The 25,451-nt window shown below is 40.9% G+C and overlaps 2 protein-coding genes across 17 annotated transcripts in view; one reads left to right on the forward strand and one right to left on the reverse strand.

Annotated features, from left to right (window-relative positions):
* Positions 1-5,918, forward strand: part of CNTRL (centriolin) — a 58,529-nt gene extending 52,611 nt beyond the window's left edge. For 9 of the 11 annotated variants that reach the window (XM_073314949.1, XM_073314955.1, XM_073314952.1 and 6 more), the window contains 3 exons: positions 1,164-1,439; positions 1,902-1,964; positions 2,590-2,973. In XM_073314949.1, coding sequence (XP_073171050.1) covers positions 1,164-1,439; positions 1,902-1,964; positions 2,590-2,958 — 708 coding nt within the window. In that variant the 3' untranslated portion in view covers positions 2,959-2,973. Of the gene's footprint in view, positions 1-1,163; positions 1,440-1,901; positions 1,965-2,589; positions 2,974-4,163; positions 4,257-5,172 lie in introns of those variants that run through there. The other 2 variants (XM_073314954.1, XM_073314961.1) reach the window with 1 other exon arrangement.
* Positions 5,919-9,357: 3,439 nt separating this feature from the next.
* RAB14 (RAB14, member RAS oncogene family) overlaps positions 9,358-25,451 on the reverse strand; it is a 34,435-nt gene continuing 18,341 nt past the window's right edge. For 5 of the 6 annotated variants that reach the window (XM_073314974.1, XM_073314973.1, XM_073314972.1 and 2 more), the window contains 6 exons: positions 24,170-24,223; positions 22,293-22,470; positions 16,129-16,195; positions 14,176-14,263; positions 13,783-13,813; positions 9,358-11,550 (listed from right to left, as the gene is read on the reverse strand). In XM_073314974.1, coding sequence (XP_073171075.1) covers positions 11,373-11,550; positions 13,783-13,813; positions 14,176-14,263; positions 16,129-16,195; positions 22,293-22,470; positions 24,170-24,223 — 596 coding nt within the window. In that variant the 3' untranslated portion in view covers positions 9,358-11,372. The remainder of the gene's footprint in view (positions 11,551-13,782; positions 13,814-14,175; positions 14,264-16,128; positions 16,196-22,292; positions 22,471-24,169; positions 24,224-25,451) is intronic. The other variant, XM_073314977.1, reaches the window with a different exon arrangement.

Raw genomic sequence — 25,451 nt, forward strand, 5'->3', positions numbered from 1 at the left:
AACACAATCTATTGAGGGCCTAATACTGCAGTCCTTACTTATGCAAATCATGGACTACAGGATTAGGCACTAATTGCCCTCAAGAATAATCAGTGTTTTTGGAAATTAAATTGATGTAATTTGTGAACCTGCTTTTATTTATTACGTACACATCAGTGTAAATCCTAGTATCTCTGTCTTTCAGTCATGCAAGCACTAGTAACATTATCAAGCACACTTTTTGACTGGTTTGGTTAAAAACTCTAACACATTAAAGATTAAATAGAGCCATCTGTTGAAAGTAAACTATTCAGTGAAATGCTTATAGCATACCTGAAATGGAGTGTGCTCTTGATGCCCAGCTTCAATTACTGATGCATGGCTAGGTTTTAGAGTATATTTTGAGTATAACCATGAAATTACTTTACAACTCTGGAAAAACTGAAGCCTCATTAACTGTCAGTCACCTCACATATTTTAGTAATTCCCATTAAATACATGCATGTGACTTTTTATTTTTAGATATAATTTTCACAATCTCTATAGAACTTTTTGTCAGTTTCTAAAGAATGATTGCAGTTTTCAGGTCATAGATATACTGTCTTTTTTGTACTTCACAGATTTGAAGTGTGCAGTAATCCCACAAAAATGCAGTCTCCCTCTTAGTTTAGATTAAACTGTAATGTTCAGCCAATAAAATTGCTGTAGTGGTTTAACTATCCTAGTCCACTAATTTTGACTTGAGAGTGCCTGAGAGAGGAATGCTATCAGTACCTATACAGCAATCCAGGAGGACTGAGAGAAGATAGGAAATGGAATGTTCGTGTTTTAATATTGCCAGTCTGACCTCAAGGGACCTTCAAAATTAGTTTACAGCTATGACAGAATTTCTGTTTGAATTACAGATGCCTCATACATACATCAGGATAAAACTTCTTAGCTTGGTCTTGCGGGCCAAATTCTGAAATGTTTAGAAAGCTACTACTGTTCATTTTTAACAGCAGTAATGAGAGCAGTCTACAACCATGCATAACTGTTCAATTAGAATGTTTGTTTTAGAAGTAAGTGTGGTTGTAAATGCAAAGACCATAGGTTGATGCTTTAACTTTTAACAATAATTTGATGGCAACATTGAGTTGTCACCCCTCTTTAAAGCATAAATCTGTCTTTTTACTGCTATTTAGATTAAAACTCAGGAAGATTTGGAAAAGAGACAAAAGGAGATAAAAGATGCAGTGAAGATGCTAAAATTGGAGGTGAAAGATGAAATTAGAACTGGCCTTAAAGACGTAAGCCAATCTCCTCCAGAGCTGTTGGATGATCTGGAAGCTGTTTTTGAAGCAAACGAATGTCTGGAGTGTGAACTAGAAAACTTAAAAGAGAACTTTCCATTTTCAACTAATGAGGAAAGACCGCTGTCATTTGAAGAGAAGAGGGATTTGTCCAAAGTCCACTTAATGGTAAAATTACTTAAAAAAACACTTTATATATACAATCAAAACACTGCATCTGTCTACACCAGGATTAAATTTGGCCCTATTTGTTTAAATTGGCCACTTGATTGTGTATTCTGTGTACTTCATTTCACCATTCTCAATCTCCCATGCATAACTGGATACTCCTAGTAACCTCTCTCTTATTAAAACTGGATTGCTTAGCTGAGCTAAACTACATTTTTCTGGTAGATCTTTTTGGTTACTAATAATCAACTCAATCCTTCATTCCTTTTACACACACACCCTTCCCCAAACTCCACTGATTTTAATGGAAGATGTGCATGTGAAAGGAATGGAAGATTGGTCCCAGTACATATTTAAGTTTTTGTGGTTTATATGGCAGGGTAAAGATTTTTTTTTATTTTTTTTTTAAACCGATTTAAAACCTTGGATTTTGGCCATTGAATATGATTCTCTTTCCTAAAGGATGAACAGTGGCGTGGAGAAGCACTCAGAGAAAAGCTGCGTCACCATGAAGATCGGCTCAAGGTTGTATCTCACACACTATATAACGCATTTATTTATTTATTTTGCGTAGCAGGGCGCCGTTGAAGAATTCTTTTTTCCTGTGGTTCTTGAACCATAATTTTATACCTTTTAAATAAACATACAATATGTCTTGCAACATCGTAGCTCTTTCCATTGGGATGAAAAGGAAGGAGAGGAAGGCACTGTATATTTTCAATGTAAATTAATAATTTATTGCTCAAAGTTCATGTTGTTTAAACATGCTTCCCGTAACACTACTTTTCCAGAAAGGCTTTTGTGTGTGAATGTTGTCATAATTCTTTGGTAATGCAGTGCATTGTGTAAGTTAACAATGTGATAGCCTCTAATACAAGTCTAGCCACAATCACAAATGGAACCAGACTTTGGTTAGCGCACATCTGCTGCTCTTTAAGTAATGTTTTATGATGTTAGAAGATACCATACAAATATTGCTTTTCTGAATGGTCAGAACAGGCAGATTATTAGAACTGATAGGCAAAACAGCTTCCATCATATTGTGTTAATTTGTTTTTTTTAAAATAGTCTGACCTTCACTTTCAATTAAACACCTGGAACTGAAGCAGAAATTGGATATAAGGAAATAATTTAGTTCTGTTTTATTAAGGCTCAACTTCGACAATGCATGTCCCAGCAAGTGGAAGTATTGATTAGAGGGAAACGGCAAACGGAGGGCACCCTGCACAGCTTGAAGAGGCAAGTCGACGCACTAGATGAACTGGTTAGCAGCACCACTGTAGATTCACTCCTTCTGTCTCAGAGCTCATCCAGGCTAACGTCCTCCCTTCATGATGATCTTAATGTTACGCAGAACCAGGTAACACTTCAGAGCATTTTGCAGTACCACATTTCCAAATCATTGTGGTCTATTAACTCTGATGGCCACCCTGCTGTAGCCAAACATGCACTAATGTACTTTGTTTTCATAATCTTATGCTGCTGTAGAATTGTCCTGGACAGTTTAATACAAATATGACAGTGTTTTGCATACAAACACATGCATACAAAAATGGTAGTCTCCAGGTACTCTTTAACTCCTTTTGATTTATCCCAACTCTGAAATGGCTGGTCCTGAAACTGAATTAGTTTTAAATCACTTTACTGTTTCTTGGACTTAATATTAAAAGCAATTTGTGTAGAACAGGAACTGGGGAGCTCTTAAAGGAATACCATCTTAAAAGTTTCTGCCTGAACATTTCCTACCTAAATTGGTTACAAGTAAACTCTTAAGATAATTGTAGCCAAAACACTAGAGAGGAAGGGGTCTGGTTTTTTCCCATTTGTGCAGTTTGTGCATTATCAGTTTTTCCCTGTATAGTAGAAAACAGGAAAGTGACTCTAAATCCACAAGTTGGCAATAGTAACTGAAATAGCTTTAACTTTTTTTAAAAAGTTACTAGATAAAGAGACACTATTAGCTTAAACTGTGTATACCAGTTTTACAGAGTTCAGGAAGTTTGTACTATTGCAATACAAAGCTACATGGCAAACAGTGACTTAACCAACTGTACCCCCTGTAAAATTGGAAGCCTGGATATTTACCTTTTTACAGATGAGGAAGCAAAGAGACAGTTTACATTATCTACTCAAGGTCAAATTAAGTCCTGTCTGAATCAGTAGTAAAAACTACATCTCCCCCATTTCTCTCTTGTACCTAAAGTCTACAACATCAGAGTACCCCATCACGAAAGTTACATCTATTTCTTCTGTAAATAGGGGCTACCTACCTTTTATATACTCACTTCCTGGTTCTTAGCCTTAATGCAAAGATGGCCCTCTAAACTGACAAATGAGAATAGCAACATAAGATGAATAGTCTGTGGGAAAGAATTTGCCTGTCAAGAGATGTGGATCTATTTTCTGACTATTGACTGAATCAGTGTACTAGTATAAGGAGGATGTGGGGGGTGGCAGCTTAAACTTTATGTATTTATAAACTTCATGCTAAATTCTGCGATAGCAAACAGATTTGTATGTATGGGACTCTTTTGTGTAAGTGTTTTTCCACAAGTAAGTGACATTTCATTTAAAACAAACCAACCTTTTGGAGGTGGAAGGTTACCATAACCTTGAAGTTTAAATCCCAGAGTAAATGAGTATTTCGGAGATTAATTTGAATTGCTCATTATGTGCATTAGCTTTCACGCTTCGTTTTTCAAACCATTTTACTCTTCTTTCTAGGTTGCTCTGACAGGAGGCCAGCAGGCTTTTCATCTCGCTCTCAACGATTCCACCAATATCATACACAAGAAATAATCCCACTAAACCATGGAGGTAAGAGATTTGAGCCAGCTGTTACATTAAATCACATAGATCCCTACAGACAAGGTTAAGCAGAACTTCTCCTTGAAGACTTGTGTGTAGTAGGGCACAGCACATACTGCATCTTCTCAGAAACATAGTAGGTAGCTAATAGAGCTTTCTACTATACCGAGACATGCTACCTCTTCTTGGTTCCACATAATAGGTGCTTTATGGACCTAAAACAGACTCCCCAAGGAAATCTCCACCATTGTTTTAAATTCATCTCCAATTTAAAATTGTTTTGGGTCATATGTTTGGTGAAAATACTCTTGCCTTCTGTGTGGGAGTACCCCTTAACCCTCCAGTTTAACAGGTTGTACATTTTTATAGGAAGCAGAGGGGGTTGTACTTTGCACAGGGGCATTTTATCTTTAAGCTTGCCAACAGTTCAATCTGGCAGGGGCTAAGGTCTAGCTGTAAACCTGTGTGCTATGTTTTTCAAGACAACTTCAGTGGTAGGTTCTACGCTGTCAAATTCTGGCTTATATTGAATGCAGATCCTTCAGAACATTAATGGTGCTATTTTAATGAGGTACTTTGATTTGAGCCAACCATTCTTACTCAGGTAGGAGCTATCACTTCATGCAGTAGTCTCTAATAGACTGCTGTAAAGGAGTTCTTTGTATATCTCCACTGGAGCAAATTCATGCTGGCCAGTTTTCATCTGCCAAGAGGTAGCCAGTTTTTCTATAGAGTGAAACTGGAAATATGTACATCAAGAACAACACTACACAAGGGCATTTTAAAAAAAAACTGGCAGGATGTGATCCTATGGCTGCCCTGGCTCTCTTCACTCTTAGAGAGCATCATCTTGCATCCAGAACAAAATAGCTTGCTGGTGTTCTAACAGAATCACTAACTTTCTCCAAATTTTTTTTTTTTGTAGTAGAAGAATGCTGACATTTAACAACGCTAACAGCTGTATGGCTAGAAATGACTCTTTCTAGCCTGGTCCAAATATACAACCTGAAGAGTGCTACCTCATTAGCTTGGAAGTCTGGATAACCAGACACACCATACAGGCACCTGTCAAGGCAGTGTGGTCTACCATTCCTGAATATTTTTTCCATGTAAATACTGGCTGTAAGCCTCTGACAGTACTGTAAAGTTTTGTATGGCACTGTAACTTAAGTTACTTAAGCAAGAGATAATGGCAATATTTATGTTAAAGCCTGGTGTTAATATAAGAGGAACTTTTATTCTGGGGCACAAAGGTTGCAACAATTATCTCAAATCTTTAACAAATTTAATTTAAAGAAACACCACCACAAATTTGAACTTCTGTGGTATTGACACACATCTGGTAATAGTTCCTTCATCTGCTGTCAAACAAATGCCATTATTCCTCTGCCTTGATGCACATTACTTTGAATGGAATATTTCTTACACAAAATAAAGTTTGTACTGATTCTAAGATGTTATGTGCACCATTACATGAAAATTACCATTTTCCATGAATTTGGTATTTAACTTTTCATAGAGATCATAATCAGAGCTGTACTAAGAGTTCTCAACGCCATGTTTGTCACACTTAAATACCAGCAGGGTGAGAGGTTGCTATTAAGGCAGTGTCTAGAGCTACAGGCCCCAAACTCCTTTCACCTCAGATTTGATACAGAAAGAAAAGCACAAAAATCTCTCTGGTTGTGCAGCTCTCTGGTCTATTTAAAATTCCCAGGCTACCGTGCAGTACACACTGATCTAAACAGAATATGGGTACTGGCCATTAAATAGGCTGTGCTAGTGGGGTGGCCTGGGCCCCCCACTAGTGGGGGGGGGCAGGTAGCAGCACATGGCCCAGGACCCCCTGCTAGGCTGGGGGAGAGCCTGGGACCTCTGCTGGTGCTGGGGGAGGACAGGAGAGATGCGGTGTGCAGTAGGACCCCTAGCGGGGGGAGGGTGGGTTGATGGAGTTGGCAAGCTTCCTATGCAGCTTCCTGGAAGCAGCTGGCATGTCCCTGCAGCTCCTAGGGGGAGGGCCCACAGCCAATGGGTAGTGCCTGCAGGCAGGGAAACTGCACAGAGCACCCTGGGCCCTCAGTCTAGGAGCTGAAGGCACCCCAAAACTGCTGCTGGCCCAGTGACTGCCTGGCTTGGGCAGCCCATGAGCCAGCCACGCCGGCTGCTGCAAAAAAGTCATGGAGTCCATGACTTCTAGTTACATTCAAAAATGTCTGCCACTGTTCCCATCTAGAAAGTGTGCCAGAATCTGTCTGACCAATTCACATCACCCAAATTGACTGAAATCCAAACCTTTATTTATGCAGTTCAGTAAGCATGCAACAAGTGTTCAACAGGTAGCTGCAGGTCAGAGAGGCCTCGAGTGAATTCAGAGGTGGTATGGAGACCACCTCTCTCTAACGGTTGGGTTTTCTACTTAAAACTGGCTTTCAGGGTTCTCTCGCCAACAAAAGCACTTGATAATGTGCATTCTCAATTCTGTACTCACTAATTAGATGAGCTAGGATTTAACATGGAGTTCTTTAAAAAACAAAAGAACACACACCACCACACATCACTTGTGGTCAGTCCTGAATGATTTGATGCCAAACAGTTTAACTTAATCTTGCATATAGGCTACATTTGAAGAAATTAAATTGCCATTGAATTGCATCTTGTTTAGTCTAAATAGGATTGGGTCAATAGTTTAAGTAACTCAGGCAGTCGCAACCCTTCCTTTACAGGGAATTTGCATGTTCAAGCTCTGTTGGTTGTAAATAGTAGGAAGAGAGACCAGACAGATGTTAAGTTTAATGGGAAGAGAGAAGTCTTGAGAAGTGCACTGAGATAGCACTGCTAGGAGAGTCTTTAAAACAGAAACATTGGGAGTGATCTCTAACAGCCCTTCTTTCAGGCCCCCCACCCAAATCTTTGACCTCTCTGGAAAGGTCTTCGCTGTTATCCCTTCATGATACCTGCACAACCCTGTTCTCATACCTCATAGCTTTGAGATATTTATGTCAGCTGGAAGATTGCACTTTCAGATGCTGGAAGCTTAATTTGTAACTTATATTTACTCATACACAATGGTCATATTCACCACTACACAGCAGCTGCTTTGCATTGCTCAGGCAATGATTAGAAGTGACATAGTATCCTTTAAGTTTTTTCTATGACAAGGAGATTCCTAGATTAATTATGTAAACCAGCATTACAGGGGCAGGAAATTCAGATGTAATAAAACCAAACATGTTATGGAAATAATTAGGCACCCAGGCAACCTCAAGTCTACTCTATAGAGATACGAAATAATAAATACATATTTAATGAGAGGATCCAAACATTAAAGTATCTTGATCTTAACTCAGTTTCCTGAGTTTGTAATGCTCATTTCTGTATTCAGATGGAGAGGAAACCCTGACAAAGTCTAGTACAATAGCAAGGGGCCTACCCTACAGCTGTCTTAGATTATAAACTCAATATATACAAAGTTTTCTAGGAATCTCTTCCTCATATTAAATGAATATAGAGGTGTACACCTAACTTTCCCCAAGCAAGATTCTAGAGACATTGTGTACTAGTTAATCTTCACCTACTTGCATGGTCCAGGCTGTTAAACTTGTGATAAGTGGAAGTGCCACTTAAGTAATTCAGCCAAGTCTCCTTTCAGGTCATTGTACAATTTTAAATCCACACTATGAATCTTAAGTCCTCAGACAGTAGGTGTCCCACTTAGCAAGGCAAGTGCTGGCAAATGTATTTATGTACAGGTTGTGTAAGCGAGGTAGATGAACATTTCTAGCACATATATATATATATACACACACACACACACACACACAGTGTTTTAGACTGAATGTGGCTTGAAGCATAAAAATTAAGACAAAATATTTATCTGTTGAAAGCATTTCATGAAAGCCATGTTGCATTTGAACTCTGCTTAGAAGACTAATACTGCTTTTGTGAAATTAAAGGCTTGGGGGTCAACCCTTCCATTTCCAGTTGACTAGCTAACGAATGGTCATTAACCCAAAGGCCCTTTCTGCAACCTTAACACTAAGTAGTTAAAGAATCTTCACCCAGGTTACATCACTTTCCAAAACAAAGTATTTGATTAGATGTACATACATAACAGCAAAATTCTGCTTGTTTGGCCATACAATGATGTTTTTGAAGGCAGAGGGACACTTTAGAACTCTTACCAGAGCTTTAAGAGTTGTGGGAGATTCCAGTAACAACTGGAGGAGTGCACACATGGATAAGACATACCTTGTTCTAACTAAGCACCAAGGGAAGTGGAAGCAGCAACAACTAATAAAAAAAAACGTGCATTATATAGAAAGCTTTCCACCAACACAATCGCTTTTATAGGAACTGTTTTAGGAGCATAACCTAGAACTAGTTTACAGAGCAAGTCACCAACAGGACTAAATCCACTAGGTGTTCGAGACCTACTTTCAAGCTTTATAGTGCAGCTGGACAGTATATGTAGTTGACATAAATCCCACTCAATGCACTAGAGTTAGGACTTTTTTTTTTTTTTTTTTTTTTTTTTTTTACACAGACAGCTGTACAATCAGCAGCTGTTAAGTGTTACTGCCCAGATTCATTTCACCTTCAAGCACATTTTGTCACTCCAATAACTTATTACAGAGGTGAGTGTTCTCTACTTCCAGTATTTGGATCTAGTTAGAGGTTGGAAGATTGTTTGCCTTCATGTTTAACTTAAAGGGAACCATCAAGCAAGTGGTTTAAGGCTTCAAGAAGTTCTTGCACTTCCAAGCAGTTGAAAATTAGCTGGTGCCCAGCAATAACCTGTGGCATACCCCACCATTGCACAACAGCTAAAGGCAGAGGGCCCTTCTTTGCTAGCAAAGTTATAGGTACTGAGAAATTCAAGTTTTGGTAATTCTGAACAAATCAAGTTCTCTGAGAGGAGATCCATGTGTAATCAGTTTGTCTGGCTACCGAGATAAGAGTGCGAAGCAAGAAATGGAGTGAAGCATTACTTACATAAACCAAGTCCTGTCAGAAGCAGCAAGACAGATAGGCAGAGTATTTTAGATTCTAAAAGTCCATGGGATGACTAAACCAAACTCATGAAAGTCTCAAATAAGGCAACCCACTATAATTTATCTAGATACAGGTACTTTATTTACAAATATTTAGATTAATAGCATTGTTACACCAAATGAAGAGTACAGCAGTCCAAACAAGTCCTTTCTGTCACAGAAACAATGAGACCTACTGTAAGTTACTTTGAGAATAAGGGCATTGCACCTCAACTAGCTGTAGTCATTAGAATGCTGTTTACTTCACCCAAATTTTGTTTCATCAGCAGGTCATGGTCCCTGGGCAACCCCTATGCGGTGCAACTTTGTTTTAGCAAAATGCATCAGCCATAAATTTTTAACATTATACCAATCTACTTTAATAATCTTAGGTTTAAAAAAGACCAACCAGACAAAAAACAAGGGACAGTGCACAAGTTACCCAAATCCTATTGTCTGCACATTTCAGTTTTGGCTTTTATTTAACATTGACTGTACAATACTCCGGTACCACTCTTTGCTTATAAGTCTGAACATTGGATAGTTTCTCTTAGTGTCTGTAGAGAGGGATTTTAAGACTACTTTGTATTTTAAATACTGCAGTTTGACTGGTGTCAATGAATGAATGGTAGGTATAACAAAAGCATGTTCTCTCTTTCTTAGCCACTTATTCTTTCCCCCGCCACCTCTAAATCAAATTTGAAGTTTCAGAAATGAAAATTCGATTTCATGTGAAGCATGGTACTGTGTATAGAGATTTAAATACACTGGTCTAACCAAATAGAAAATACCACATGTACTTTAACAAAGTCTGCATATGCCCGGATACGATTTGAACTCTCCCATTTTCAACATGTGTAATTTTATGAAGGCAGTGTTCTAAATGCTTTTAGTAAGAGGGGACCCTAATTGTTTAAAAAAAAGTTTCACTGTAGTGTAAATAAAAATGCAAAAGTAGTTAAAAATCCCTAGAGAGTTCTGACTGTCCAGTTCAGAATCTGACCACTCCCAAAAAGGTATAAAAGCATAAAATGTGTAATAGAACCATTCTATACAATGCAAGGCAGGAAATTAAGCCCAATGCAAAATGCTTACAGAAAGAGAGAAGCAGGTTAGCACACTGTTGATTGCACACAAACAGGGTTAATAAAGAGGCCTAGATATACCACAGTGCAAAGATGGAACAAAGACAGATATTCCACTAGTGTTAATATTGTTGCATCGGGAGTAGAGTTCCCAAGCACAACGCCCACTGTTGACACCAAGGAGTTAAGCTTATGTTAGTGAACTGCAGTTACATCTATCTTTGACTAAATGGGGAAAAGTGTGGTCACATATAGATCATACTGTACAAACTGATATTTTCTTATATACTGTTCTAATGCCAGTAATCAATTTATTTTCTTCATTAAAATCATATACACAGAATGTATTTAACTGTTAGCTCAGTTCCTTCAAATTTTATACATATTTACGCTCTGTTAACAAATGTAAAGGATAAAATGGCAAAAAATGATGTAAAGCTACTGAGCACAAGAAGAAAGAGTGGACTGTTTTCCCTGTGCTAGGCTAAGACAGAAGTAAGTTGTATACTCCTGCAACAAGCTAGCCCACCAACACACACCCGCCACAGGGAATTCCTCCAACAAAAGCACATTGTTATAGAGCCCCTTTTCTACCATCAAGTCATTTCACAGCAAATAAACATCAGTTACTATGGACAGATTTAGAACAGTTACAGATGGGGAAGGAAGGCTGAAGAACCATAAAATTAAACCGTACAAGAAAAGGCCCTGCAAAAGTGTAAAATCATGAGTCCAGCATCAGTGCTCAATTTAAATCATGTATTGGTGACACTATCACACAGACAACTGGAAAAAAACTTCTAGATTTACCATGCAGGAGAGGTTATTACTCTACTTGCCTTTGATAACCTGATTACATCTAAAGTTGTTTAGCAGTTTAGTATTGTGTTAAACTGTTGTCTCGGAGTTTAATTAAACCCAGTAAGATGTACAGAAGACAGTGAAGCAGTCAAAAGTACTGCTTCCAACAGAGGTGAAAGGTCAAAAATGGAGCCATGGAATAGAGGTCACTAGCAACCACAGCCTTCTCTCTGAGGCTGGGGTTCACTGGTTAGTCGACCCCCCTGCGGAGCTGAAGGTTTGTGTTGTACACCTGACTCTGCAGCATTCAGATCCAGGCTTCCATCTTGGATATTCTGATAGATTTTCTTGGCAGCCTCCAGGAATGCATCTTCAACATTCTCTCCTCTTAAAAAGAAGCAAAATTAATTCGAGTTGTGCACTACATTACATTCTAGATTGAAGGAGAAGTCATGAATGTGCTTGGCCTACCATCCACCTCTTTCAGTCACTAGCTGAGATTTTCTAATAGTAACAATTATGCATTGATTTTATGTTCTGTAAGAACAGCTAAGATGACAGAAAAAGCTGGGTACAGTCCAATGTTCCCAACCTAAAGCAGCTATCCCCTCAGAAGATTCTGAAAAAGTAAACTGTCTAATGAAGTCTTTTACAGATTACCAGGCAATGGGGACAGTTTTCAGATGCTATCTCCAGCTTTAGGGGGAAAGAATCAAATCTGTCAGTTCACCCTTGAAGTAGATTAGCCATTAGTACTGTTGGACTTCAAAAATACATCAGTTTTAAAATAGGCTGCACAACAGAGATGGGCTTTTTCACCCCTGCCCCCCCGAGCATTTTCATATAATGATTTTGACAGTTATAATAAAAGGCACAATCAACTGATCTATTAGTTTCTGTAAATCTTTCTAAGTCAGGGTTTACTTGCTTTTTGAGTTTGCATCATCTACCATAGCACCTGTCGCATAGCACTGATCAGCTGTGATATCCTCTCCAAGGTCTCACTGCTAGCAGCTACACGTGAGCAAAGAACTGTAGTTCTGGTTTGGAGGGTTTTGAGATTTCAGAATTTGGTTTCATTCTAATTTGAAAGAAAAAAGTTTTAAAATTCTCAGCAAAAAAGAGAATTATTGTTCTCTGCCCAGTTCTACCAGCAGACCTGGCACTGGAGCAGCGTGCCTGATGGCCTACACTGGAGCAGGGCACTCTGGTAGCCCAGGTTGCCAAGCTGCGAGCCTGAAGCTGTTCTCCCCAGCAGGCAGATTCCCAGCTGAATTCTGTCAAAACAGACAAGACCCACAAAACGTTACGGTTCTGACAAATCAGCAAGTTGCAATGAATTTTTTTTTTAAGTTTTCCAACCAGCTCCATTAGCAACTGCTAGAGAAGTTTTGCCAGCGTGAGCACAGTAGAGCATGAAGCCCTTATAATCTGTACAGTGACATGCTATTAGTGAAGCCCCTGAATTTAAAAAAAACAAACCTATCCTTGTTAGTTCTGCAAGGTGCTATGGTAGGCCTGGTTTCTATTAAGAGTGTTGCTAGACTTGCCAAGCCATATAGGCTTACCGCACTGTGAGAACACAAATATATAGGTCAACTGGATCTCTCAATTCCTATAAAAATAAATTATAGAAATCCCAGATATGTAGAACTGGACCTGGCTAAGTTATCTAGTTCAGTCCCCTGCACTGAGGCAAGGTTAAGTGTTCTCTTCTAGACCATCTCTGACAGGTGTTTGACGACCTTTTCTTAAAAGCCTTCAATAAGGGAGATTCCACAACCTCTCTAGGTAATTTGTTCCAGAGCTTAACTACCCTGACAGGCAGTTTTTCCTAATATTTAACCTAAATCTCCCTGGCTGCAATTTAAGGCCATTGCTTCTTGTCCTGTCCTCGGTGGTTAAGGGGAAGAATTTGTCACCCTCTTCTTTTGGGGAGGTCAAAAGGAAACTCCCTACAGCAGCTTCTGGCATCGCATCACCCCAATCCAGCAATAGCACGTCATGCAGCTGCATAGCCTTGTACAGATGCAAGTGCACTGCACACTCCATACAGGAGAAGTTTCACACTTCAAGTCTGAACTCCGACCACTACAGAACTGCAGGGTCATTAAAATGAGGAAGCTGCACAATTAGACCAGTGTAATTTAATCAGTTAAAGTCAGCTTGCAGCCTAAAGCACACACAATAAAGTGCGCCATTTTATCAGTGCAACTCTGATGGAGGAAGGTTGCGTGAGGTCTTAAGTGAAATTAGTTTAGTAGTTTCAGTTTCCAGTTGGACATTGTTTTGTTTTTTTAAATGCCAGCCCATCACAATTCAGCAACTGTTTGCTTGGAAGATGGCCCAAAAGCAGAGTAACAAGATGGTTATTGCAAGTTAAGGTTAAGATGAAGCTAGGCATGCTCTATTCCCCCATCTCCTGATGATATTTTTACTGCAATCTAACCTGAGAAAATCAAGTTCACTTTCACCCACAAAACCACAGATTAAGTCCCTCTATGAAAATGTATACTAAACTTAAGAATGTCTCTCTGGGAAGTGTGGTTTTTTTGCTCAAAGAGATGAAGTCCAGGGAACCTAAACATTTTAGTATCAGATAGTAGGCCTATCACTTACGTTTTTGCACTTGCTTCAAGGAACAACAACCCTATTTAGAAACAAAATTGAAATTGTTAGGGTACATGAAATACCTCAAGAGAACCATATTGTCGTCACTGAAGTTTGAATCCTGAGATAAACACGTGAGGGCCCACTGAAGTTTCATACTAAATAATACTTTTGAAAGTATTTAAGGTTCTTTTTTTAAGTACAACATCAATACGCAAACTTCATTCCTAGTACTAAGCTAAACCAAGTTAGACTATTTGAGGCAAAGTAGAAGTTCTATATACAACTAAGTTACTTTGAAAAGTGTGCTTTAAACAGCTTCCAGTTACGAATGCAGAAGGTTCACTTTAAAACCTCTAACCTCATTGAAACGTAACACCACAAAAGAAAAACAAAACACACCATTTTCTTCTGCAAATTGTTTGGCTTCTTCATATGTAACGTCTCTCTGTGCTTCCAGATCCGCTTTATTCCCTATGAGGATTATCACCTGGTTCAGAACAGAAAAATATTAGCCTGGAAAACAGTTCAATTGCCTTTTAATCCCAACTCCAAAACAAGTTACTATTAAGCAAAGGGTTCCTCCACAAGGCGCGACATTAGAATAATGGCAGCTCTCTCACGCACCCCTGCCCGGGAGAAATAGGAGAGGTGCTTTGGCACTCACAGGGTCTCTCCCAGCGCTCTAAAACAACCTGCCGCCACGAGGGGAATAGCTCTGGTGCTAGTGCTCAGTCTACACTGGCACTTTGCAGCCCTGACACGTGCAGCACTCGGGGGGTGTTTCACACCCCTGAGCGAGAAAGCTGCAGCACTGTAAAGTGCCAGCGTAGACAAGCCCTAAGATAGCCAGCTAAGCAGTAGGAAGTGCACCTCCTCCCCTCCTCTGCCCAGGAAGAGGAAGTTGATACAAACTGTCCCAGATCAGAGGGTCTGCAGATGTCCAGGACCTCGGCAAGCTTTCATACAGCATTGCTACCGCTGTCTGTCCCTAAACTAGGAGCATTCCCTCCCCCAAAAAACAGGCAGACCCATTTATTTGATCAGGGTGACTAGACAGGAAATGTGAAAAATCGGGACGGGGGTTGGGGGAGAGGGGGTTAATAGAGCCTATATACAAGAAAAAGACCCAAAAAAACTGGGACTGTCCCTATAAAAATCAGGACATCTGGTCACCCTACGTTTGATAGGCAAGACTCAGTAAAACTGAAGACACTGCCCAAAAAGTTTAAGGGACAGGTCACCCACGCACAGTCCCTTACTCTAGCAAGTAGGGCAGACTAGTGATAGTATCTTGTTTCTCTAGCGACATCTCCACCATAAAGACAGGAATGATAGGAACTCCAGATGCCACATTCAACCCTTCTCCACTATAGGATTCCCATGGCCTGAGGGCTTGTGAAAAATACAGTTTTATTCTAAAACATGACTATGTTGAAGCAGTCCTATCTCATAACTACCTCGTGTGTATTCAGAGTCATCTGCTGATTTGAATGCACATTAAAAAAAACCCACAAATATTGCAGAGGCAACACAAGAGTAGGAAAGGGATAGTTCTGCAATCAGAAATGCTCTAACTGAAAGAATACAGCTTGACTTTCAGAGTCAAACAAATATGAAGTCTTAGGTCTTGTCTACACTACCAGCTGGATCGACGGGCAGCGATCGATCCAGCGGGGGTTGATTTATCATGTCTAGTATGAACATGATAAATCAACCATTGATCGCTCTAGCATCGACTCCAGTAGTCCACCTCAATGAGAAGCGCAAGATGCTCTCCTGTCGACACACCGTAGTGAAGACACCACGTTAAGTAGATCTAAGTACGTCTACTTCAGCTACGTTATTCACGCAGCTGAAGTTGCGTAACTTAGATCGATTCCCCTCCCTGTAGTGTAGGCCAACCCTTACAAAGCATTTTAATTAGAGAGACATAAGATTAGAACCACACTACAGGAGCTGGAAAGTCTTTTGGCCTCCAAGAGGGGAAAAGAGAACCCTGGAAGAAAGATACTGGGTAGTTCCTTTGGATAAGATTTAAACCCACAATCAAATTGAGAAGAACAAAATAAGTTATTACTAAGTAAAGGACAAGTTAAACTTTCAGTTTAAAAGCAACAAGTTGTGGTGAGAAGAGGGGCAGAACAAAGTCAAATGTATGTTCAATATTAAGATCTAAAGCTAGGAGTAGAAAACCTGGAATAAACTCATAGCAGCCATATATCAAGGACAGCACACTGTAAGTTTATTTAAAAGATTACCACCATGTATCAAGGAAATCCAAGGTTGAAACAAATGTATTTCTTGCTTTGGGATAATAAGTTTTTAAAAAACATAAAAAGCAGTCCAACTTACAGTATTTGGATTGGTGAGGTTCCTTGCATCTGTCAACCAGCTGCTTAAATGGTTATATGTGCTTCTTCTGTGAAGAGCCAAGTGAGGAGGATTTAACTATAGTATGTAGTTACTCCCAATAGTACACTTTTCAGAATTTTAGTGTTTAAGATAGGTTTGTCCCAGAGATGAAGTGATAAGTTCTGTTCTGAATTCAGAACAGAACTTAAGCAACTCAGCTAACCCATGAAGCAGCACGAACTCTGGAGCATAGGCCAGCTACATCAGATGCAGTATTACTGCTTTCCATGAGGGCAACATGTTAAGACACAGTGCTGTATTAAACTCATTAAAGGATTTCCTATCTAATACTCAAAGAATACTGCACTGTAGAATACTGCTTAGGTAACACTGCATAAGATTGCGTTCTTTAAGTAAGACTTATTTTCAGTGAATTAGGATGCATGAGATGGAGAGAAAGTATAAGGCGGCAGAAAAACTGGACATGAAACCACACACTTAAGGACAAGGATGTGCCTTCAACTGTGCCCCAAATGTATGAGGATTTATCTTGGGCAATGCCCATTAAGTTTGTTCTTTGCTTAGAAGACAGGCAATACCTTCAGGTTGCTTTTTTTCTCTAAACCATTAAGTCTCATTGATCGTTCTGTATTAACTATTCCTTTAAAAACAATTAAAATATTTACTCTTATCGGACTGTATATTCTTCAGCAGATCAATAGCTGAGCTTGCTCAAATGAAGGGAATTTGGACTGACAAGATGGGTGAGGGAATCTCTTTAATTGGACCAACTTCTGTTGGTGAGAGAGAAGCTTAAACTTTAAGGCCACAGAGAGCTCTTCTTCAGGTCTGGGAAAGGTACTCCCAGGAGCACCACTAAACCCAAGGTGCAACAGATTGTTTAGCATAAGTAATTAGCACATATTCTATTTCCCCATGTTTATACCCCACCCCCCACTGTTCTTCAGACATTCTGGTCAACTGCTGGAAATGGCCCACCTTGATTATCACTACAAAAAGTGTCTCCCTCCCCCTCCCTCCTGCTGATAATAGCTCACCTTAAGCGATCACTCCACGATATGCATCTGATGAAGTGAGCTGTAGCTCACGAAAGCTTATGCTCTAATAAATCGGTTAGTCTCTAAGGTGCCACAAGTACTCCTTTTCTTTTTGCGAATACAGACTAACACGGCTGTTACTCTGAAACCTCTCTTTAGAGTGTGTATGGTAACACCCATTGTTTCATGGTCTCTGTGTATATAAGTCTCCCCACTGTATTCTCCACCGAATGCATCCGATGCAGTGAGCTGTAGCTCACGAAAGCTTATGCTCAAATACATTTGTTAGTCTCTAAAGGTGCCACAAGTCTTCCTTTTCTTTTTGCGGATACAGACTAACATGGCTGCTACTCTGAAACATATTCTAAGCGGGTTTCAGAGTAACAGCCGTGTTAGTCTGTATTCACAAAAAGAAAAAGGAGTACTTGTGGCACCTTAGAGACTAACCAATTTATTTGAGCATAAGCTTCCGTGAGCTACAGCTCACTTCATCGGATGCATACTGTGGAAGCAACTACAACATTTGCTCAAGAAACTTCCTGAAAAAGCACAAGATCAAATCCACACAGACACACCCCTGGAACCCCGACCTGGGATATTCTATCTACTACCCAAGATCCATAAACCTGGAAATCCTGGGCGCCCCATCATCTCAGGCATTGGCACCCTGACAGCAGGATTGTCTGGCTATGTAGACTCCCTCCTCAGGCCCTACGCTACCAGCACTCCCAGCTACCTTCGAGACACCACTGACTTCCTGAGGAAACTACAATCCATCGGTGATCTTCCTGATAACACCATCCTGGCCACTATGGATGTAGAAGCCCTCTACACCAACATTCCACACAAAGATGGACTACAAGCCGACAAGAACACTATCCCCGATAATGTCACGGCTAACCTGGTGGCTGAACTTTGTGACTTTGTCCTCACCCATAACTATTTTACATTTGGGGACAATGTATACCTTCAGATCAAGCGGCACTGCTATGGGTACCCGCATGGCCCCACAGCATGCCAACATTTTTATGGCTGATTTAGAACAACGCTTCCTCAGCTCTCGTCCCCAACGCCCCTACTCTACTTGCGCTATATTGATGACATCATCTAGACCCATGAAAAAGAAGCCCTTGAGGAATTCCACCATGATTTCAACAATTTCCATCCCACCATCAACCTCAGCCTGGTCCAGTCCACACAAGAGATCCATTTCCTGGCACTACAGTGCTAATAAACAATGGTCACAAACACCACCCTATACCGGAAACCTACTGACCGCTATTCCTACTTACATGCCTCCAGCTTTCACCCTGACCACACCACACGATCCATCGTCTACAGCCAAGTTCTGCAATACAACCGCATTTGCTCCAACCCCTCAGACAGAGACAAACCTACAAGATCTCTATCAGGCATTGATACAATACCCACCTGCGGAAGTGAAGAAACAGATTGATAGAGCCAGAAGAGTTCCCAGAAGTCACCTACTACAGGACATGGCCCAACAAAGAAAATAACAGAACGCCACTAGCCGTCACCTTCAGCCCCCAACTAAAACCCCTCCAACGCATTATTAAGGATCTACAACCTATCCTGAAGGATGACCCAACACTCTCACAAATCTTGGGAGACAGGCCAGTCTTTGCCTACAGACAGCCCCCCAACCTGAAGCAAATACTCACCAACAACCACATACCACACAACAGAACCACTAACCCAGGAACCTATTCTTGCAACAAAGCCCGTTGCCAACTGTGCCCACATATCTATTCAGGGGACACCATCACAGGGCCTAATAACATCAGCCACACTATCAGAGGCTCGTTCACCTGCACATCCACCAATGTGATATATGCCATCATGTGCCAGCAATGCCCCTCTGCCATGTACATTGGTCAAACTGGACAGTCTCTACGTAAAAGAATAAATGGACACAAATCAGATGTCAAGAACTGTAACATTCATAAACCAGTCGGAGAACACTTCAATCTCTCTGGTCACGCAATTACAGACATGAAGGTTGCTATCCTACAACAAAAAACTTCAAATCCAGACTCCAGCAAGAAACTGCTGAATTGGAATTCATTTGCAAATTGGATACTATTAATTTAAGCTTAAATAGAGACTGGGAGTGGCTAAGTCATTATGCAAGGTAGCCTATTTCCCCTACCCCCCCCCCCCGTTCTGGTTAAACTTGGATTTATGCTGGAAATGGCCCACCTTGATTATCATGCACATTGTAGGGAGAGTGGTCACTTTAGATAAGCTATTACCAGCAGGAGAGTGGGGTGGGAGGAGGTATTGTTTCATGGTCTCTGTGTATATAATGTCTTCTGCAGTTTCCACAGTATGCATCCGATGAAGTGAGCTGTAGCTCACGAAAGCTTATGCTCAAATAAATTGGTTAGTCTCTAAGGTGCCACAAGTACTCCTTTTCTTATATTCTAAGCGGCTGTTCAAGGTGAAGCGGCTTGTTAACACCTCTGCATAGGACAAGGGGGGGAGAGCGCTAAATGGGTTACAGATTGTTGTAGTAAGCCATAAATTCAGTGTCTGAGACACTAAAAATCATGGACTGAACAGTTATGAATTTAAGCTCCCAGGCTCATCTTTTGAAAGTGTTGTGCAGGCCTCCTTTGAGGATGAAGACTGATAGGTCAGAGTGACTGCTTTGTGAACAAAGTGTTCATCCACAGGGGATATGGTGTTTTTGTATTCTTTTCCTGTGAGAGTTAATTCAAGAGCATAGTGATTGTCTATTTTCACCCACATAATTATTGGGGCATTTAGCGCACTAAATGTAGTACACCACATGTTGTAATGGGCAGGCATAGGATCTATGGATCTTGAAAAGTGGGGGTGGGTGATCATTGTAACAGCAGAGATATGTCTGCAAGTTTTGCATCTTTTCTGGCAGGGTCTGGTGCTGCTTTGAGTTGGTATGCCCTGGTCTGTGAGGAATTTGGATTGCCCGTGGAATCAAAGCCATGAAATGACAATGACCTCCTCTGAGGGAGCCTAATTGGTGTATGCCTGCATCCCTGCAGGGAAGAAGAAGATTTTTGTATGCTTTGCTCCTTATTTTGGAAAGAACTCACAAAGTTCTTCTTACCCTGCGAACAGCCTATTAACCATTTTCTAAAAGAAACACCTTGCATTCCCAGCCTCTAAACGGAGCTATATCAGACACGTGCTGAGTACCCTCTAATCATTTCTACATGGCAATGCAACTTAAGTTTCAAAACACAGCTTCTCCATGCATTGCATCATTTTATTCATTGTTCTAAATTTTTAACCCACCATTCATTTCTTAATGGATAACAAAAAAAAATTCAGTTCTCTAAATACACACAGATAAGGGATGTGTAACAAGGTATTAAATAGGTGATTCTAAACCACCACCACTTAGAGAAGCATGTAGAGTACAAGACATTCATTCATCTGCAACCTGACCATGAATATTCAGTAGTTTTTCCTTATACTGAATATAACGTGCTGATAAAATGTATATCGTTGGTATACCTACATGCAAGTCAATTACAGATTATACAGCAAAAAGAAAGGTAGCTGCAGTTGGGAATGTAATTTATGACTATTAGTTAAGACCCTGAAGATATTTAGTTTTACTCTGAAACTGTTTCAGTGACAGGGAAATTACTACATCTTCAAAATACCAAGTCTTTGCTATAAAAAAAATGACTACACAGAGTTTGAGTGTGTACAAGCAGCTAGCTACTCACTATTTATTGTATTCCTTCCCATTTAGGGAAAGCTAGGCCACCTCTGTTTGAAAGACTACCGATAAATGGGAGAGTTCAAGAACAGGTCAGGACAGGGGTGGGCAAACTACGGCCCGTGGCCCGGATCCAGCCCTCGGGGCTTTGGATCCGGCCTGCGGAATTACCCCCTGTGGTGCCGCAGGGCCTGCGCCACTCTCAGAAGCAACCGGCACCATGTTGGGGGGGCTGGGGGTATGGCAGAGGGCTCCATGCATAGCCCTTGCCTCCAGGGACCGCCCCCCTGCAGCTCCCATTGGCCCGGGAACCTGGAGGCATGGCAAAGGCAGTGCAGTCATGGTGCCGGCTGCTTCCCGGAGCGGCGCGGCGTGGGGCCAGAGCAGGCACGCAGGGAGTCTGCCCTGTCCCCAGGGCGCACCGCTGCCACCCCGAAGCCGCTTTAAGTAAGCGGCACCGGGCAGGAGCCCAAACCCGTCCTGTACCCTGCACCCCAACACCCCCTGCCCTGAGCCACATGCTGCACCCTGCATCCCAGTGCACCCCAACCCCCGGCCCTGAGCCCCCAGCTGCACCCTGCACCCCTCCTGGACCCCAACCCCCTTCCCTAAGCCCCCTCATATATTCCACATCCCTCCTCTGCCCCAATCCCTTGCCCTGAGCCTGTTCCTGCACACTGCAGCCCCTCCTGCACCCCAACCCCCTGCCCCGCATACAATTTCCCCACCCAGATGTGGCCCTCGGCCCAAAAAGTTTGCCCACCCCTGGGCCAGCAGCTTTTTAATAGATCTGTGTAACAGAATGCCGTATCCCAGAATTCTACTACATACTATCTCCAGGGTAGACAACTTGAGTCTGGGAATATTCCCATATCCCCATCATGAAAAATAAAAATAAAAAAAAAACTAACTTCCATACCCTGAAATATTAAGAGACACAGAACCACCTTTCAGGTAAGATAGTTTAAATAAGTTGGCAGAATGCAGTAACACCACAATGCCTGAAGGGGGAGAGTCAATAACAGACGTTTCCAAGGAGAAGCTTGTTTATGCAGAACTCAGATTCTGAAGTCTCACATTTATTAACCAAAGTCAATTTGAAAGTAAACTACCAGTGCTTTACTTTTTAAACAGCCATTTGTAGAAGGGAGGGAAATAAAGGAGAGGCTGCATAAGAAGGGTGAAAATCCACTATCCAGATACCTGACTAGTTTAGAAAACCAAGAGGACTGAGACCCAGAGAAAGTAGTCATATACTATGTAGTGACATTGTACAGCAGTGTCCCAAATAGGCTTGGAAATAAATTGGTAGTCATACCACATGTTCTATTTTAGCTATAACTACAGTTGACAAAACTCAGACAATATCTTACCTAGTAATATCATAGACCATGAGCGCTCCTGCTGCTCCTCTGTAGTAGCTTCGTGTTACAGCCCTAAATCGCTCTTGTCCTGCTGTGTCCCAGATCTGCAGTTTAATTTTTTGGCCACTAACTTCAATTATTCTTGTACCAAATTCGACCCCAATTGTGTGGGGACAGTCAGCCATAACTGTTATAGAAAGATAAATCAGAGGTTCACATCTTTCTACTAGAAGTCTTCTCCCTCTGACAGAGGAAGAGTTAGTAATGCCATCTTTCATATGGGGGGGGGGGGGAAGAGGGAGAAGAGAACACTAATCTAAATCAACCCGCTTTATAACAGTAAATTGTTTTTAATTTAAACAGCACTGAATGATTGTGTTCAGGAAATAACCAATGATAGTTTTAATGCACTGCCAAACATTTAAGAATGGTCAATTCATAAATCAGAAAATTCCTAATGGAAGTTGCAAAAGTATGCAACATTAAGGTGTTTGGCACTACAAGTTGAGTAACTGAGTCAGTTTAGGTGGCTGCAGAACCAACCCTTGTGGAAACAACTTTAACTTGAAGGCTTAGAGAGACTAACCATGACTTGAAATAATTCAATGAAGTTTATAAATTTCCAACAGACGGTTAAAAACTCTGCACATGACTATAGGAGTGATCATGCCGGATCACACCAGAGATCCATCCAGTTTAGTATCACATTTTGAAGACTTGCCTGTAACTGTTGTTTGAGGAAGGTTTAAGAAACATGTCAGAAGACAGTTCTAGGATAACCTGTCAAAAGGAAAATCATCTTCCTAATCCCCGCTAGAGATCAGTTTATGCCCTGTCTTTGTGCTCAAAATTTAAGTTCTATTGCTTCAAGTTTACAGAACTTTTGATGAATTAAAAATACTTAAAGCATTCTCTCAAAAAATCTGATGGTCTCTTCAAAAGTCAGGCCACATGCAAGAGATTTGGTATTACCTTTGATTACCCTATTCACACTGGAAAGTCACTTTCAGAGCCCTAGTTCTCACCACACAAGCACACTTTAAAGCTGTGTAACTACTTTGCAAGCTTAAGGACATGAAAACTAAGCTACTTTATCCACGATAAGAAAACTGCATGGAAAGGATAAGACAGTATTAAGAGCCACAACAAACTTTCACCACCACTGAAGAAACGAAACTAGCAAAACTTCAGAACTGAGAAGCAACACTTGAGTCAATGCTCATATACCACATCTCTAACACAGAAGAGAAAAAGGACATTGCAGTTATAAAACAGATACATATACACTCCTTAAGGAGCATGTATCGTGCAGATGCAGCAGCTGTGACTCATGACAATCAAGCTATAAAATTAACTCCAGTGTTACTTAAACCTGTAAGAGGCTGCCTTTGATTTTTAGCAGTTGTATCCCACTTTGAATGTCAAAAGTATAACTCCTCTCAAAGTGAGCTTTTGCATTCCAACAGAGGCTCTACTCTCACCAAATACCAATGCAAAGAAGTGTAGGAATATTTTTCAAGTGGAGTTTGTGATTGAAGTTTAGTAGCACACTTTCAGAAGCCATCATGTAGCACGACCTTTCCCAGCACCATGCCTGTTACAGATACCCGTCTATGTTTTGGGAATGCTATAGCCTTTACTTCACAGAACTCACTCTCCAGACATGTGGACAGACAAATGACCTGACAGGCAGCAGACTATGCTAAATAACTATTTGCTTCTATCTTCATCATTCTGACTATGATTAGTCTACCTATTTGTAATGGGTGAAGCACCCGAAGGAACTCATGCATGCTGGAAAATAGCTTTCAGAACTAGGGAAGCAGGAAAAAGAAGGAGAAAGCATACCATCAGTTCAAACAGAGGCTCCAAATGAAGATACTCACATTTCTTTTCTGTGAATTGGTGAAGTAAGCAGGACTTTCCTACACCCATGTCCCCTGTTACAGAAAACACAGTTACTGTACTGGTAACAATGGCTTCAATTTAAAAACATCTGACAAACTTTACATTGAATACGCAAGTGCCTTGCTGGACCATGCTTTGCTATGCCTGTATGCACAAGATGCTTCACAGTGCACCTGGTAACAGTACTTTTCCCTATAGCTTTGTTCACAGGCATAGGGTAGTAAAGGCGTCCAAGGAATAAACAAAAGGAAAGGAATTCAGGTTACAGCCTCATGCGATATCACTATTTGAGGTTTGCAAGGTCATACAGAAAGCTGACCCGTTAGACACTGAGTGGGAGAGATACCAAGGTTATTTGCAACTTTCAGAAGGGCAACAGAAATTTTAAATTCCATACTGACAGACAGAGCAGAGACCTTTAATTATAAACATTTTACACCAGAAGTTAGGCATCTTCCAGTAGCTGAGCAAGTGTGAGGCAGCTGCTACACTGTCATGTTAGTCCTGTATTAGGCTTCAGCCCAATCATTGCAGTGTGCTTCACATACAGAACTAAATGATCAATTGTTTTAAAGAGAACAAAGAAACAATCAAGGATCTCATAGCAACCTTGATTTGCACACCTTTAAGGCAAAACTGCCCCCAGAGTCATCTACACAAAACCCTTTAGAGTTGTATAAGCAACACAGCGAGCCCAATCCTACTGTGATAATCATAAAAAGAAACAGGTCAGGAAGAAGCATCAGGAGATCATCTAGTCCAGTGGTTCTCAAACTTTTGTATTGGTGACCCATTTCACACAGCAACCCTCTGCGTGTGGTCGCCCCCCTTATGAATTTTTTTTTAAAAAAAACCTTTAATATTTAAAAGTATTATACATGCTGGAGTGAAGTATGTTTTGGGTGGAGGCTGACAGCTCATGACCATCCTCTGTAAACCTCCTGACCCTCTGAGGGGTCACGACCCCCAGTTTGTGAACCCCTGATCTCGTCCATTCTCCTGCACTGAGGCAGGATTAAGTAAACCTCGGCCATCCCCAATAAGCTTTTGTCTCTAACCTGTTTTTAAAACACCTCTAATAACGGATTCCACAGCCTCCCTTGATAACCTGTTCCAGCATTTACCTATCCTCACAGTTAGGAAGTTTTTTCTAATATCCAACCTAAATCTCCCTTGCTGCAAATTGAGAGGATTACCTCTTGTTCCCCACGTCTAGCGAGGGTAGAACAATGAATAACTTAAAAGTTGCTAGAGGACAGT

Source organism: Lepidochelys kempii, chromosome 16 (assembly GCF_965140265.1).
Source record: "Lepidochelys kempii isolate rLepKem1 chromosome 16, rLepKem1.hap2, whole genome shotgun sequence".
In the NCBI taxonomy this organism is placed as follows: domain Eukaryota; kingdom Metazoa; phylum Chordata; order Testudines; family Cheloniidae; genus Lepidochelys; species Lepidochelys kempii.